This window comes from Neltuma alba, unplaced genomic scaffold (assembly GCF_004799145.2).
Source record: "Neltuma alba isolate B1F8T4 unplaced genomic scaffold, ASM479914v2 tig00011424_pilon, whole genome shotgun sequence".
Taxonomy (NCBI): domain Eukaryota; kingdom Viridiplantae; phylum Streptophyta; class Magnoliopsida; order Fabales; family Fabaceae; genus Neltuma; species Neltuma alba.
In genome coordinates, this window is record NW_021636108.1 from 470,663 (window position 1) to 487,659 (window position 16,997).

The following is a 16,997-nucleotide window of genomic DNA, read 5'->3' on the forward strand; positions in this document are numbered from 1 at the left end:
CTTCCTCGCTCTAGGCCTCTAGCAGAGCGATTTCTTCCCCATTCCATTGATCATCATCATGGATTTCAACTTAAGACCCTACACATAATTTGACCCTCATCTGCCTGAGTTTCATGGGCTATAGGCCCATTGAGTAATGGATCCTGGATCTAAAGTTTTACTTCCTTTTGGGCCAACCCACTATGTTTTTCTTGATAATTGGGCTTTCCTTCAGTTGTCTGATCCAAATGAATTTTCTCATATTTTGAAGGGAAGCATGTGAGACGCCCCATGGTTTTCCACTAATGGTGAGTCGTAAATAATATAATTCACAAAAAAAAAAGCTAACCATATAATAATAATCCAATTTGGATATATGTCAAGAAAGACAGAACTTCATTTACCGGGGGGGTCAAAACAATGAGTGGGCTGAATCATTCTGGGCTTTCTGTGGGTTCGAGGAAAAGGGAGAATTTTTCATGTAACTAGGCCCCACTGAGATTGGGTTAAAGGATGAACGGCCCAGATTCCAAAAGTTTGGCAGAGAAACGGTTAAGTCTCTCGAGTAAATTACAGTTAGGTTCTCGACAAATTTTTTTTCTTTTTAATGAGTTGCAAATCAACAGCAGATTAAGAGTCTCTGTTGCAAATGAGATATTTAAAAGTTTCAAATGTAACTCTCCAATTATAAATACAACCACGTGAGTATAAATTAGGTTCATTAATCTGTGTATTAAATAAAAACCGGAACAATAGATGAATAGAGGCTGAGGAGTATATAGAAGAAGCGGAGAGCAAGCAGCAAAGAGGAATTTATATCTGATTTGTAAGTCCCAAGAGCTGTCTTCTCACTAAGGAGATGAAGAGGCTGTGATTGGAAGGTAAAATTAGAAAAGTCATAAGGAAATAAAATAATTTAATATTGATGATATTTATGAAGACAGGGGACACGTGGATATGGTTGGAAATAATATCTCAGTTGGGAAGGGGAAAAAAAAAATCAGGAAGGCTACTTAAAAATGCAGAGTCACATTCAATCAATCAATCAATCAGCTTATATTCTTTAAATCTTGAATTTTCATGGGAGTGTGGCAAACTGTGTTTATTGGAATTTCCCGGGTTGGTGTTTCCATTTTCAATATCCTTTTCTTCTTGCTTTTGGAATGACAGTGACAAGTCTTATTTTATCAGATAAGATCAGTTATATGAATCATACACATCATTATGTTCTATTAACAATATAAAAAAAATATAGGTAAAAGTGGAAGGTGAAAATGCCAGATCAAGCTGGATGAAAAAGGATGAGGAGAGAAACAAAAAAAAAAAAAAGGGTTAGAAGCATCACACGAGAATCATTTGGTGATAGTAATGATATGGTGACGTGAAAGTTCAAAAAAAAAGATTGTGGATTTGATATACTTTGTATCCAAGACCCTAGTAATAAAAGGACATAGGAAGAAGAGCGAGGGTTAAAAATGGGGGGAATGATGAGAGGGGCAGACATTTTCAAAGGTTGCAGCATTTAGAATCTAGAAATGTAGCGAGGAAGGAAATGGGCATTTGTTGTCAGGTCGTACGTTTCATTGACTCCTGTAACTCAATATCCACGCAACACGCCCATTGTATATGTTTTTTTTTTATTTTTTTATCCCAAAAATATTTATAATTAATACTACTTTCGATCTTAATTATAAGAACTAGTTGACTAGTTTAAAAGATTAAAAAAAAGTTAAATTAGTTATTTGTCATAAATAAGTGCTGTCTTTCCTAAAATATCCTACTAATCAAATGTATTGGTTAGACATTATTATGTTAGAAGGACTATCTTAAAAAATACATAAATATTAGTGACAAAGTGGATTTGGGTCTTATATTTAGGATCACAAATAAAAATCAAACGAGATTTTATATTAAGGATTGAAGGTAGTATTATGATTTTGCATTACTACCAATTGATATTTTATTAAAAACATCCTGCTATAAGAAAATCGATCAAAAACAATTGTTATTTATGAATTTTCAAAAAAGCGAGATAGCTGATTAAATTGCTAAAACCTTGTGAAAAGGGTCAAACCTTTAATCCTCTCCCACAATTGCAATGTCTTTTTATCTCGGGATCATGTTGAAATGTTGTTAAATACTAAATGATTTTGTTTTGTGTCTAAAGTCTAAACTTGTGGTTGTTATTTTGCTGGCGAAAAAACAAAGAAAATACTCTACGTGTAAACAAAAGCTTAATTATGACTCGAGCATCTCGAATGAATTGAATATTTTCGTTTGACTAACTAAAAATAATAATAACAATAACAAGGAAGATCAGTAAACAGAGGCGGCAGGAAACTTATAAAGTGTAAATTACTCAAGTGCATGCGCATGACTCAGCACCAACAAAATTATTATGTATGTATTCTACTTCTTTAATTTATTTAAATAATTAATTCACTGAGGTACCTCAAAAAAAAAAAAACATGATGTCCCTATAGCTACTACTGCTAGCATCTAAATTTCTACACACTACTGCCTCCAATAACTAAGTTGACTAATTTAAAAGAATTAAAAAATTATTAAATTATTTAATTATAACATATGTTATATTACTTTTATAAAATAGTCATATAAGTCATTAGATTATATATCAACTTATAAGTGAGACAAATTAATTTGGTAAAAAATAATAGATATAAATACTTTAAAGTAATTTAGTAACTTTTTTAATCTCTCTAATTAGTCAATTAAATCCTGTATTAAGGACTGAACGTATTTTATTGGCCATCGTATAATTTAATTTGCTCGACAGTCAATACCAATGACTATTAAATTAACAAAGTGTTTTGAATTTTTGAATTTTGAATCATTAACAGTTCGTTGAAAGGGAAAAATAAAAGCATTTTAAATAGATGAGACCCATTAAGACTTTTTCTATTTTTGTTGGCGTTTTCATTTCATAGATAAAATTCCAAAATAGCCAACCCAGAGCTGTAAAATACTCTTTACAAAATCTTTAAGAAATATAATAATAATAATAATTAGGCTTGTGATTACAGCAGATGATTAAGTAAGGAAAACGCATCTTTCAGGGCTTAGAGAATAATGAAGTAATTAACTATTATAATCCAAGTTGGTGAAAAATGAACCCACGTAATTACCCAAAAATACAAGTTGATGAAACTGCGACGATTCACATCCATGACATCATCCTGCTTAATGTAATCATATTAAACCCAGTCTAACAAATCTATCCATCCCATGGCTGCCTTTCACTTCTTCTTCTTCTTTTTTTCAATTTCTTTTACTTTTCTTACATCACATCTGCCACCCCCATCATTATCATTATTATTACTTCCGGATCTAATTATAATAACTAGTTGATTAATTTAAGAAAATTAAAAAAATAAATTAAGTTAATTATTTATAATCAATAAATATTGTCTTTCCTAAAATACCCTTATTAATCAAGTGTATTCGCTACAACTACTATTATGAGAAGGACTACCTTGAAAAAAAATATACAAATATGGAAGACAAAGTGAATTAGAATCTTATATTTAGGATCAAAATAAAAATCAAATAAAGTCTTATATTAAATACCAGATGTAGTATTATTTTAATAATTTTTTTTGCCAAAGTATTATTTTTAATTACTAAATGGTTTAATCCCTTTCGCACGCCTATAGATTAAAAAAAAAAGATTCAAATATACTATTTGTACAATATAAACACCTCAGGAAAAAAAATTAAGAACGCAGATAAAAAAGATTGAAAGAGTTGATTGTAATTTTTTCGGCCGGCAAGAGTTTTCCTTTTTTTCCTTTTTTTTTCTGGGAAGAAGAAGAGCTATCCAAAATTCTTAGTTTCTTACATGCTGGTTTAATAGAAAAATAAACACGAAGCCTAGAACCCGACGCGAAGGAGCACGCGCAACACGATCTGCCAGTTCAGTTCATATTATTCATGCAATAAATAATTTATTTGACTTTGGAATTGCCGGGCACCTAATCCTTTAATACTCCCATATAGTACAAAATGGTCCAATTTTGTTTGGCCTATAAATTAAAAATTTAAATTTACACTTATATTATAAATTCATGCTTGATAAATACCTAATAGTAATAAAATAACATGTGATCCAAATGAATATGGCAAGAAATAGGGGGGCTATACATATATATACACACACACACATGAAAATTAAATTGCCGAGGGAAAAAGGTGACGCACAAATAATTTATTTATTTATTTAATTTTGTTTTTGGCTGTTTGCTTGTTCCTAATAGTATTAAGGGTGGGAATATATATTATAATGTCCCCAGGCCAAATCATCTAAACTGCCTCTTCCTTCTTTTTTCTTGTTCTTTCTCCAAACCACCACCACCACCCCCACATTCATCTGCAACTTGTCTACTTCCCTTTTGACCATGTCTTCCTCAGTGATGGGCTCTCAAGGGGTGGTCGTCGCCACCGCCATGGCTCTCTCCGGCACCGTCATCCTCATCGCTCTCCGTCTCCAGAAATCTCTCCCTCCTCTTCACACTCCTCTCTCTTCCTCTCCAATCCTGCGATCTTGTATATCCTCTGGTAAGCACAGCCTCCTTCTGTTTTACATTCGATCAATTCGCAAGATTCGTTCTTTACTCTGCTCCTCTGTCTCCCCTCTGACATAAATTCTGGGTTTTGAAGCAGAGAGGAAGAAGGGACAGAAGAAGAAGAAGAAGAAGACGAAGAGGGTGCATTTCGCTGAAGATGTGGTGGATTCAAGGAGAGATGGATCAGAGTTCAGGAGGAAGCATCGCGTGAGTAACAGTTCTGTTGTGTATTCAAACTCTGAAACGAAGATGAGAGCAGAGAATTGTAATGGCGCGGCTGAGATCAGAGGAATGCCTGCGAACAGAGTGGCCCTCTATAATGGAATTCTCAGAGATCGCGTGGCTCAACGATTGGCTTACTCTTACTGATCTGTGAATATTTTTCTTGTGTTCATCATCATCCTCCCACTTGTTCTCTCTGTTTTCTTTCTCCTTCTATTATTGTTTATCTTTTAGGACGGATCGATCATTTGTCCTCTGCAGAACTGAGGAATTAAAAGCAGAGGGATGGGTGAGGGTGATCGTGGTTACAGGCTTACAGTCTTCTAGTTAACAGGTTTTTTTTTTGTCAATATTTAGGATAATTTCACTGAGAATTGGGTTATATATACTAATAACCCTCAACTTGCAGTTAGTTTAATGCTCTGGCCTGTACATACAAGAATTATTGAAACGATAATATATATATATATATATATATCCTCTTTGGAAGATAAGTTTTTCTGTTTTTCCCTTTTTGGTTTGCGGAAAAGCACGAAGGTTCAATTTTCAAATATTATGTACAGAAGAGGTTGCTGGCTAGTGGAATGGTTAATAGAGGTGAAAATCTCTTCTGTGCTTACTCAAAAAAAAAAAATCTCTTCTGTGACAAGCCATTATTTTATGTTTTTCATTGGTAGTTGTGAAGAAGGTGAGTCAATAGGGTTCTTTTTTGTGCCTGGCGCGCCTCAAATAATAATTGAGACTGTGGTTTGAGTATTATATGCCAAAATTGAGCAATTGTAAACAGGACATTTAAGAAAAAAAATTATAAAGAATGAAGATTCGCCCTATAATTATTGGTGCACCTTTAAGAATACGTGTGGGTGTGTGTGTGAACCGACTAATGTAATGTGAACTAGATTATCTGGTTCTCCAAGTAACCCAAATAGAAATTTGAACAATCATTGACACCGACTCGAGGAAACTTTAACTAAAAGGTCATACTTTCATAATCGCCCCAAGTTTTACAAGTTCCTTTAGTCTTTAATTTGACTAATTCTTAAGCTCCAATTAGTTTTAACTTTGTGTTGAGATGTTGCCTGGTTGATATGCCAAAACATGCTTGTTATTATTTCTCTAGCCCTTAACCTAATCATTACTTACATAAACTAATCAATAACAAATGTGACTCGGGGGTGTTTATGTCTGTAAATAGAAACAAACTCCTCTATATATTTACTTTGTATACCGTAAAATCACTTTTAAAATATGATTTGGTTTCTACCCAAACACTCCATTGATTTTTTTAAAAAGTACTTTTATTTAAAATTTGTAGCTATAAAATCAGGAGCATCAATAAGGATAATTTAAGAAAAAAATAATAAATATGATATATATATATATATATAGTGAATTGACAGTTTATGTTTATAACCAAAAATAATGCCTAACGACTTTTTACAGGAGGGTTATTATTTCAAAAAGAACCGCAAAAGCAAGTTAAAGAATCGAATCATTAATAAATTAGCCATTCGTGGTCATACAAATATAAAGTAATCCAACATTCATGAACCATGATATTGTATTCTGCACAGTACAATGCATGGAACCGTGTTCCTTAACAAATCGTGTTACAGGCAAGCTCTTGTAATACCCACCAAATCGTAACAAGTAGAAAAAAAAAAAAAACTATTAACAGAATCAGAGTAAATTAAAAGTTGCGTACAGCATATTGAATTTTCATCGAGGAGAATACTAGTTGTTTGGTTCACGAATGAGAATGTCGGGTTCATAGCTCGTAGAAGGAAGACAGATGGCGAATAAAAGCTGGAGAGAATTGAAAAGAAGAAAAGGCCATGAAGATGTGGGGAACTTAAAACCAACCAAAGCTGATTTGTTCACCTATTGCTTCTTCTTCCCTTGTTCGTATTATAATTATGGGAAGTGTACACATGTGGATATAGATATATACATATATATATATATATATAGTGTACCAATAAATGGGAGCCCCATTTTTTGTGAACTCCAATGTCACCCTCCCATTTGGTTCAATATTTTTTAAGAATCATGATTCAACGAATCCGAAAGAGTCCATGAGATGTGGTGAAGTTGAGACAATTATTACTATATTGAAGGATAGTGCCCCAGAGTGGGGACTCTGCTTTCTGGGCTTCCAAGAGTTTTTTTTTTTTTCCCTTTCCCCCTTTTTAAAGATTTTATACATATTTTCCCATATCAAATAATGTGTGAAATTAATAAAATTCTCCAATTTTATCTGTAATAACTTTTTTTCGCTCTGTACATTTACAAGTCAGTCTCGTATTTCTTTTTTTTCAATAAAAATTTAATAAAGATAAAATTAAAAAACAAGCATTTAAATATGTCTACAAATTACTTACAATTAGGGTGAAAACTTTTCCTTTCAAGTATCAAAAGTTGAATAGAGTCAAACTATAGATAGGATAACTTTTTTTAGGGCAAAAAAGATGTTTGTTTTTACGTTTACACAAACTCAAACTTGAGATTTTGTGTTTAAGTAATGATATAACTAATTTGTTTAGATGAATGACTATTAATGATAGCAGTGTATAATAGAATGAATTGAAAAGAAAGACGATAGAGATGAATATAAAAAAGGGAAGGGGAGTGTTAGTGGCGTGAAAGTAGCTGCATGCTCAAAAAATTCCAAAGCAAAAGTCGGTTATCCTACCCAACCATCACTCCTTGAGTGTTTGACCAAGCCAACCATCAACTACCTTACATAACTCATCCCCTGTTTCTACACCATCTTTATAACCACAATTATAAAAAGATTCATTTTCTATATGATGCTTTTTTAATATCATTTAACTAATTTCCCCTTTCCTAACATGCTTCCAACTTGTACCACCATGTCTATCATTCACTTATCTTACATATTCATTATTGCATTTTTTATACTATCTTCTTAAATTACTTTACTAATGTGAGAATTTTGTTAACAAATAATCTATAAGTGCTTCCATAAGCTAGTTTTTTTTTTGTTTCTCCCCGGAAGAGTTGAGAACTATCTCAGCTGCCCAACAAGCAGGGTTGGGACCCAAGTGATTAAAGTTTGTGGAGGGGATGGGTGGGGAGGAAGTGAAAGAGTAGATGGGGCAACATGGGAGAGCATTGATTGGACAGAAGCCATGTGCTGACGTTGGGCATTTACACCTCATTGCTTTTCGCAGGCTGTCTGTCTGTGACACTCACTCACAAAATAAAGCCTTCTACTTTGGTTGTATTTGGCTACTGGGACCATGTCACTGTGGCTTTTCTACAATTGTAGATGCTCTTCCGGTGCTTAATATAAGACATATTTAACTAATTTGATTAGATTAAGAAAGTTAGGTAAGTTAGTTAATTATAAGAAAAGTGACACATTTTTCCTAAAACATCATAATCATCTTTCTTAATATCCCATATTCTTCTTCTACTTGATTATGGTTGAGGGAGTATCTATATGGGTAATTTAGAGAAAATTGATAAATATGATAAATAAGTTTTATATTTAGGACCAAAACCAACTCAATAATTGAGTCCTATATTAAGGACAGTAGGAGTATAAGAACTGCTCTGTGCTGGTATTAATAAAACCGGCGTTCATCAGTATGTATACAGTGTTAACGCACACCCATGTGAGGAGCCTTCAATTCCCTTTACTTTCTATTTCTCTACTTCATTCTACACTTACACTTTGCTTTTCTGTCGATCTCATGCCTTGTTTTCTTGCTTCTCTGGTATTATACATGTTCTTCTTGTGTCGTGTTTCATGCTTGTCTCTGTCCTTTTGTTTCTCAAAATAATTCTGTCTCCTCCCTTTATGTGACCCTCTTTCTCAGATTCTTTCTAGTGATTTTGAGTGTGGATTTTATATTAAAATAGTGACTGAATGAAGTTAAAGGGGGGGGGGGGGGAATAAGGTTTTGTTTTCCACGTTAGCAATGATGATGTGCAATTGATCCGAATCGAATCTTATTATCTTGTGTAACAAAAGAAAAAGTTACTGTCAATCAAACCCAAGTATGAATTGAAACTCTACCTAACTGGCCTCTCTTATCCATCTCACCACAAAGCCTCCTCACCGAATCACATCACCTCTATAAAATAATCCCCTCATTTTTCTTCTAACACCTCATGTTTCATCATGCTTTTCTATATAAACCATGACACTTAATCTTCGAGAATATCAATAATTTTAGGTTTTTTAGACCGCGAAAGTTAATTAGAGGTTTGGTTTGAAGATAGAAAGCATGTTGGAAATATATATATATATATAATTCGTTTTTGTTTGTCTAGATGTCTGGGCTTGTGAGATTAACAATATAATGTTAAAATTAATGTATGTATTTATTAAAAAAAATTACAATAAGCTCTAGTTAGGTCATGAGGCCAAAAGAATTGGCTTTTATAGTTTCACAAGAATGTTATTTCTGATATGTTGTATTAAATTTTTTATTTTCCTTTAATTCAGTTGTTTTTTTACAAATTTTGTGAAATCAAGTTTAAAATTTTTAAAGCGAAATAAACTTATATTCCCATGTGCTGCGCATATTTCAACTGACATGTTATCGTTCTATCTACTACGCCAACTGAATCTTAACTAAAGAATTTTTTTCTTTTTTTAAAAAAAGAAATCAGTGGAAGGTGACATCCCTACGGCCATAGGGAAAGGCAAAGGCCAAAGACACAGGAGAATGGTGATGACGTGTGCAAGCTTTCAAATTGGGACCACTTTTTCTGTGACCTCACCAACTTTTGAAGATTTGTTAATCCCACAAATTCAAATAAATAAATAAAAGACAAAAAAAGGAAGTTTCTGGGAAAGAGAGGGCTCCTTCCGTGTCGACATTACTGTGTGAGTAACTAATCTAATCCCTCATTATTTTGTAAATACAATTTCACCCGTCTAAATTTAAAGTTTTTAATTACAAAAAATCATTTGAACAAACATTATTCTCTATTTTAGATTCTGTATAAACTAAAATAATTTTTAAAAAATTAAATTAAATTAAGTTTTCACTGTTTAAATTTAATCTACACAGGGCATATAGTATGCTCCTCTCGCGTCAGCAAATAGTAAACAAAAGCAAGGCCTCGATTATTATTATAAAACTCCTTCGTGCTTATCTATGATTGATCAGTGATTAACTTTGTCTTCTTTCTTAATCATCAACGTTTATGCCAACCACCATTTCCCGAATCCTTCATAATTTATCATTCTTCTAAAAGTGCCAGTGCTTCATCCACAACCACACAGTCAATTCTGACCAACCATAATTACTTTCTTTCACCAATCAAAAATTGCAAACCATGCCGGTTGCAGATAAGTTTTTTTTTCCCTCCCCTTTTTCTTTTTCTAAAAGCCATCTCTTCCGCTGTGTATCTGAATTTTCTTTTTTCTTTGTTTCTTTTTAATTTCATGCTGGAATATGCCCAGAACATGTCTCTGGTTGTGTCCATTTATGTACTGCATTTTTTACGTTACCCTGTATGCATCTATCGGTTTTAATTAACATGGTTCTCCATTTGCTCTTGTTTTCGAATATTATTAATTAGCCCTGCACAATTTGAAGATTCAATTTGATCACACTTAGGATAAGTAAACTGAGAATGTTGAAATAGATATGTCATTGTGTTAAAAAAAAGAGAGAGAGATTCGTGATGAATATGAATTGGTGTGACGCTCATCAAACAAAAAAATTGTAGAAAACCGTTTGATATGATTTAAAAGCAACAGTTAAAGGATGTAAAGTAAAATTGAAGAGAACACTCAGTGTAATGTTTTTGATCATTTTTGTGCCATTGACCCAACTATATGTTACTCTTCCGATCCTTAATATAAGACCCATTTAACTAATTTGATTAGATTAAGAAAGTTAAGTAAATTAGTTAATTATAAGAAATATGACATGTTTTTTTTAAAATACCATAATCATCTTTCTTAATACCCCATCTTCCTCTTCTATTTGATTATGGTTGAAGAATTATCCATAGGAGTAATTTAGATAAAATTGATAAATATGATAAATGGGTCTTATATTTAGGACTAAAACTAACTCAACAATTAGATTCTATATTAAGGAACGGGGGAGTAACTCATACGGTTAAAAATAAAAGCAAGGTAACAATGATCTCGATAGAAAATTCACCTTCACAAACGTGAATTTAATCAAAGGACCCGCGGTTGGGGGTTATTATAGTTGGCCACAAGTGGTTTCATGTCGCTAGGATATTGAAGCGCTATGGGCTTTCTCCGATAAATGGGCCGAAATTGGCCCATTATGCCCCCAAGATTGATTCCCCTTGAGATTTATTTTGGGGTGAAATCGATTTAAGATAGTGTCACACTTACGGTTTCGCCCCATAATGTGCGAATTCGAAGCTAATTGGATTTTTTTTGGGCCTAGACTTAGTCAAGATCATCACACAGACCCAAGGTAGGGCCCATTTAATTTAAATAACAAACCAATCACTATAATACATAAATCTATACCACTTCTTATTATGAAATGTAACTAAACATTTTGATATAATATTTCAGTACACTTTCTATATATCACTTGTATCTAAATTTAAAATTATTAACAATATCACACCACATGAGATATCAGAAATATTTTAATTCAGAGTAAATAAGTAAACAAATTGAAGATAATTATTCCATTTAACTCATACGGAAATATTAAGAAAAATTCACATACATAAAATAATATATTTATTTTTACACAATACCAAACATAATTAATACATTTATTTATATACATTTATTAATTATTAATTAATAGCAAAACGCGGGGAATTATTAACGACGAGGCATAACAAAGAAGCAGAAGAATTATAGATTGGCGTGTGCTGTACGGCAAAAGCTACAGCACACGAGAATTAATGAACATGGTTGGTGTGATTTGAATATTGATTCACTTGTCTTTTAATACCTTTGCTTGCGTATTGGGGTAAACGACGGTTAGATAAAGAGGGAGTTTCGTTAGGGAGAACAACGGCTATTAATGGTCGTATTTGTTGCAGGAAACGTTAAACGACAGTGGCGGCAGTCTCAGGGAAGCGTAACATCAAGCCTACGGCAGGCACGATAAAAAGCGGCTCGCGTGGGGCGCCTGGAGAGTAGAGACCCAAAAGATTGACGAAGAGAAGTCGCAGCTCAACGGCAACCCAGCTTTTGAATTGTCGTTTGGAGATAATCCTCTTGCGTCGTTTCCCAGTTTCACGGATTTGTTACCTTTCTCGTGAGGAATCCATGTTCTGCGGGTGTTGATTTTTTAGTGGATATTGTGATGATCAGTGGCTCGATTACTGCTTGGGTCAGTGACCTTTTTGCTTGCATAGGGTGAGCCCTCCATTTTTATTACTGGACTGGTATTAGCTAAAACACTGCTGTGAAGATTCCCATTTTCGGAAGTCGTTTTATTGTATCGGAGTTCTTAGTTGCTCATAGTCCTGTTTTGGTTCCGAAAATGGAAAAATTTTACTCCTGGAGAAGCGGCAGCATTTGGGTAACTGCTATTGGTTAGGTGCTGGTTTTTGCTGATTTCCTTTTTCAAAACCGACGAATTAAATTTGTCTTCGGAATTTTTTGTTTGGGGGGGGGGGGCGGTGGGAATTCTTTATTCCTCGCGCGTTGACTTCTGCAACATAAGGGTGATTTTGGATAAATATTTATTATGCCACTGCTGAAAGATTTGGTATTCTGAATTTCATTATGCAAGTGTTGCTTTCTGTAATTTTTTTTTTTTTTGGCAAACTACATGGACGTGATTTTATCTCTACCGTTGGGAGTCAGATTGATGGCTACTTCATCAGGTTTTTGGTTGATAAATTGGATCCAGATTCGTTAGTGATATTAAATTATGAAATTTCTTATTGGACAAATAAATGTGGGTGCCGGAAGAGAAATTTTCTCTCTTTATTTTTGGGAGAGGTGTGAATATCAGAATTAACGGCTAATAAGCATTGCTTATAGTGTTTGCTTTTACTATTAGACGATAACTTTTTCTTTTCTAAATTAAACAAACTTGATTCTGTGGCATAACTACCATTACTACAAGACTAGCGTTTGCTCAGTCAGATTTTCTATAGAAAGACTGAATTATTCAGTATATTATATGGCACCTACAGCAGACATTTTTTAATTAAAGCTGCTTGAATTGGACAAATTTTTATCTTATACATCCTGTTTTTGGGGACATATTCTTGTACATCTTCTCTTGTGAGTTAATCACTACCTATCTCGGAATAGCAAAGTAAAGATCCAACTGCAACAAAATACTATGAAATGACAGAGAAGAAACATTATGGGCCTAAACTTGAGAACAATCGATGTGTTTCTATCCTTGTGGATTGTGTTGTCGATCCGTATTGCAGTAAGTAGAAAGTTGCGGATCAAGTAAAGGGGCTGTAGTGATGTCAACTCTAATAATGCCAAACTATTTACTGAATAATTGGAGAAATGATGCAAAATGTTGAACTTTTGTAGTAGGTGCCATTACGCTTCTTTGACAATATTATTTGGATAATCCCTTACTCCTTGGCTGCATTGAACATCGAGAGCAATGAGTTGAGGCTTATTATCTTCCGATTGCTGTTAAGAACAGAAATATAATGAGCAGGTTCTTCTGTAATATTCCAGGCATAATTTCCTTGATGGTTTTGCTATCTTTTGAGGCTAGTATAGTCACTTCAAAATATTTTCTTCTATTTCCTACATTTTTTATTGGCCTGTGTTTTGCTGTTATTTAACTTGTTTTTCAACAGTGCAGTAGTTGTTTTGGATGTCGCCTGAAGCCTACACCAATTATAGCTGTGGATGAGCCAGCAAAAGGACTAAGAATTCAGGGGCAGACAGTGAGGAAACCAGCCATATCAGATGGTTTCTGGAGTTCGAGCACATGTGATCTGGATTACAACACTGTTCAATCTCAAAGAAGCATGACCTCTGTCAGCACATTAAACCAACTTTTCTATCATAGCAGTGAACTTTCTCCCACAGGCACCCATCCTGAATTTGTGAACCAAGGCAAATCCTGCATTACTGTTTTTTTTTATGCCCTCCCTCACAGCTACTGATATATTTTTTTAATTTTATTCCATGTCACTTGTGGTAAAATGAGATGTTTTGTTGGTTTGCTCAATACTGAATGCTGGTATTGTAATCCAGGGCAATTTCAGCTTTCTTGTGTATTGTGGTTGAACCATGTTAGTTGTAATACTTTTTCTTTTTAAAGGAAAAAGAAAGGTTAATTCCTCTCTCTTGCTGCTTGATGCAGGTCTTCTTCTCTGGAATGAGAGCAGGATTCAGTGGGTTGGAGGTAGGGTAGCAGATCTAAGAAGCAGAGTAAACAGAAACAAGAACCCAAACTTAAGTATGTCATTTGCGTAGGCACTGATCCTATTAGTTAAAGTGTAAATTTCAAGCCCACTCCAACTACAATTTGATCATTTAAGATGGTCAGGCTTGACTAGAGTCGTGAAAAATCATGGGATAAATATGTAATTCATCCATCAAAGATTTTTAAGTTTGCTGCTTCTGATATCAATTAATATGGTTTGTTGGTTGATTAGCCTTACATTCCATTCACGTCTTGATTCACTGCTTTAGTTTGCACCCCAGCCCTAAAATCTACACCTTGTGCTCATGTCAATGATTTCTTGCTGACCTTTGTTTTCCCTTGAAGTTTCTTTTACCTCTTATTCTACGCATTGTTTGAGAAAAGCTGAAAACCGAATTACTATATTTTTGCTCACGGAAGCATATTTTGTCTGAAATAATATTTTTTTTGCCCCACAGTGATTCTCATTCTGTTGGTTGCAGCTGGGATGCAACTTATGATAGTTTGCTTGGGACTAAACAACGTTTTCCCAGGGCTGTACCTTTGTCTGTAAGTATCCTCTACACACACACATTTCCTTGTTGAGATTATTTTTAGACAAGATAGCACAATTACTTGTTTCTGATGAAATTTTCAATAAATAGGAAATGGTTGAATTCTTGGTGAAAATTTGGGAGCATGAAGGGATGTATGATTGAGACTGATTGGGGCTACCGAAGCTGCTTCTGACTTTCTTTTTATTAAAATGCAATCTTTAACTGGTGAAAAGCTTTAGTACATACATGTGAACAGAAGGTTAAAGAATCAAACACACGTTTGTCTTTTGATTGTAATATCAGAAGGACAAGAACCTACCTTTCTTAGTCCTTGAAAGGTGCCGTGACCGTAAATTATTTGATTCTCCACTGATTGTATAGTACCACTCTGGTACTCTTGAAAGGGTGAAATAGGAATGAAATAATACTGTTGACTATTGAGTACTGAATGGATACAAAGAATTTAGCATATCAAATTGATAATCAGATCATTCTTCTGAGGCCAAACTGGTATTTCTGTCTAAAACTAGCCCATCCTTTATTGTTTTGCCGACTGGTGCATGCCTGTGTATCATGGTCAACTTAAAATCTGATTTACGGAATGCCGAAATTGCTGCTATTGCCTTTAATTATTATGTCTGTAAAGTGAGTCTTACTCACGAGGTGGCTGAAAAGATAAGAAAACATTCTTTTTCCTTTGAACTTAATGTTTTCCTATGTGGCCAAAACAAAAGGGGAACTGCAGAATGTTTTCCCACGACACTAGAGGCGTGTCTGGCTTTGGTCTGCATGACACTTTTCTATTTTCTTCTTTTACTATTAGAACAAAAATCAATTATATTTTTTCCAGTCAGCAAACTGATAGGTATGTGCGGGCGGCTCGTTACGCGATGGTTGCCAGAACATTACAATAAGTTAACAAGTATGTTTCTTCAAACTTATTTTTATGCATGTTGATTAATCTAAATGAGTGAAAATGGAAGATTGAGGCTCGCATTTGTGAAAGCATGCCTAGTCATAATTCTTCGTGCTCAAGCTTTGTGAAATTCCATACAGAAAACAAAAATGGTGTCCTTCTGAGCTTGGATCCTAAACGTTTTTTGCAGCCCCAACTTTCGACTTTTCTGTATCTTTGAGTTTTCGGTTTGATTTTGTTGAATATTCGATGTGATGATGGAAGCGACAACTTTTTGGGCGCAGCTTCGCTTTCTTGGACCCAACTATTGTACGGTTGTGTTGTTTGCCAGGAAAATCCAGGCTCGTCAAGCGTATCTTTGACAAAACCCACAATTTACCGTGTCAAAATAATACCTAAATTGTATCGCAAAAAATAGTAGTAGTAATGATAATAATACCTAAATTTGTTTTCTTTTCCTCATACTTACGAGGGCTATCACATGAAATAATTTTCCCCCCTTTTCGTTATCAACAAACAGAAACTAGAATTTATCTCCACCGATTTATTTTAACGGAATGGTGCGTTTAAAATTCCTCGTTGTTCAGAAAATTAAGTGCATCCAAGAGCAGCTAATGGTAATTGATTTAAGAAGTTGCAGCATATGTGATGCCAGGAGGTTACAGCATATCTTTCTCTCAAGTAAGGTTTTGATTAGAGTAATTAAAAATCACCATCTCTCATGTTTATTATTTGACAACGCTTTTGAAATTAGAATATAGAGTATTTTACATTCATATTCTCATTATTACCTCATCATGTTTCTAATCAAGATATGATGAGTCTTCTTTTCCTTATAAGCACAGACACCCTCATATGAAAGGCGATCTCATTCAAGGCATCGTTAAGTATATTCACTATAGGAATTTAGATTTTAGTTCGTATGTTGTGAGAAAACTACCTTTCTATTAGACTCAATTCTATTTATATGATGAATTACTTGTGATCCACTGATTTCACATTATAATGCATGGTTATCCAAAAAAAATTTCCAACTTCTGATTAGTTCAAATCAGAAACCCACATAATTAGACTTAAAAAATAAGTGGGTCATCATTAAAAATGGAAGACTTTTAGACTAACACTGAATCTGGGCTTGTTTTATGTTTCCTCAACAAAACACACACATTTGACGTAGCCTCCTTCTTGACCTTTTGTTTCACCGGCATCCATTCTTTTATCATATATAAAACATTAAAGCCTCCAATAGTCTATTCTTTCATTAATTATTAACATGACTTTGTATGTTACATGAACCAACCGCTTGATGTTCATTGTTCATTGTCACTTCTCTGAATTGCCATGAACTTTCTTTACAAATGGATCTTATATGCACATTATTGTACACTTTTTCCCCCTTCTCCATCTTACC

General features: G+C 34.0%; 2 protein-coding genes across 2 annotated transcripts; both read left to right on the forward strand.

Annotated features, from left to right (window-relative positions):
* The first annotated feature begins 4,285 nt into the window (after nucleotides 1-4,285).
* On the forward strand, nucleotides 4,286-5,103 carry LOC114713386 (uncharacterized). The gene is made up of 2 exons (XM_028898017.1): nucleotides 4,286-4,554; nucleotides 4,657-5,103. The coding sequence occupies exons 1-2, from the start codon at nucleotides 4,395-4,397 to the stop codon at nucleotides 4,929-4,931; spliced, it is 435 nt and encodes a 144-aa protein (XP_028753850.1). The 5' UTR covers nucleotides 4,286-4,394; the 3' UTR covers nucleotides 4,932-5,103.
* A 6,791-nt stretch (nucleotides 5,104-11,894) lies between these two features.
* On the forward strand, nucleotides 11,895-15,156 carry LOC114713380 (uncharacterized). Its single transcript, XM_028898011.1, is given in 6 exon segments — nucleotides 11,895-12,109; nucleotides 13,560-13,821; nucleotides 14,072-14,112; nucleotides 14,115-14,167; nucleotides 14,617-14,683; nucleotides 14,779-15,156. Coding segments are annotated over 6 exon segments (504 nt in total). The 5' UTR covers nucleotides 11,895-12,082; the 3' UTR covers nucleotides 14,833-15,156.
* The last annotated feature ends 1,841 nt before the right edge of the window (nucleotides 15,157-16,997 follow it).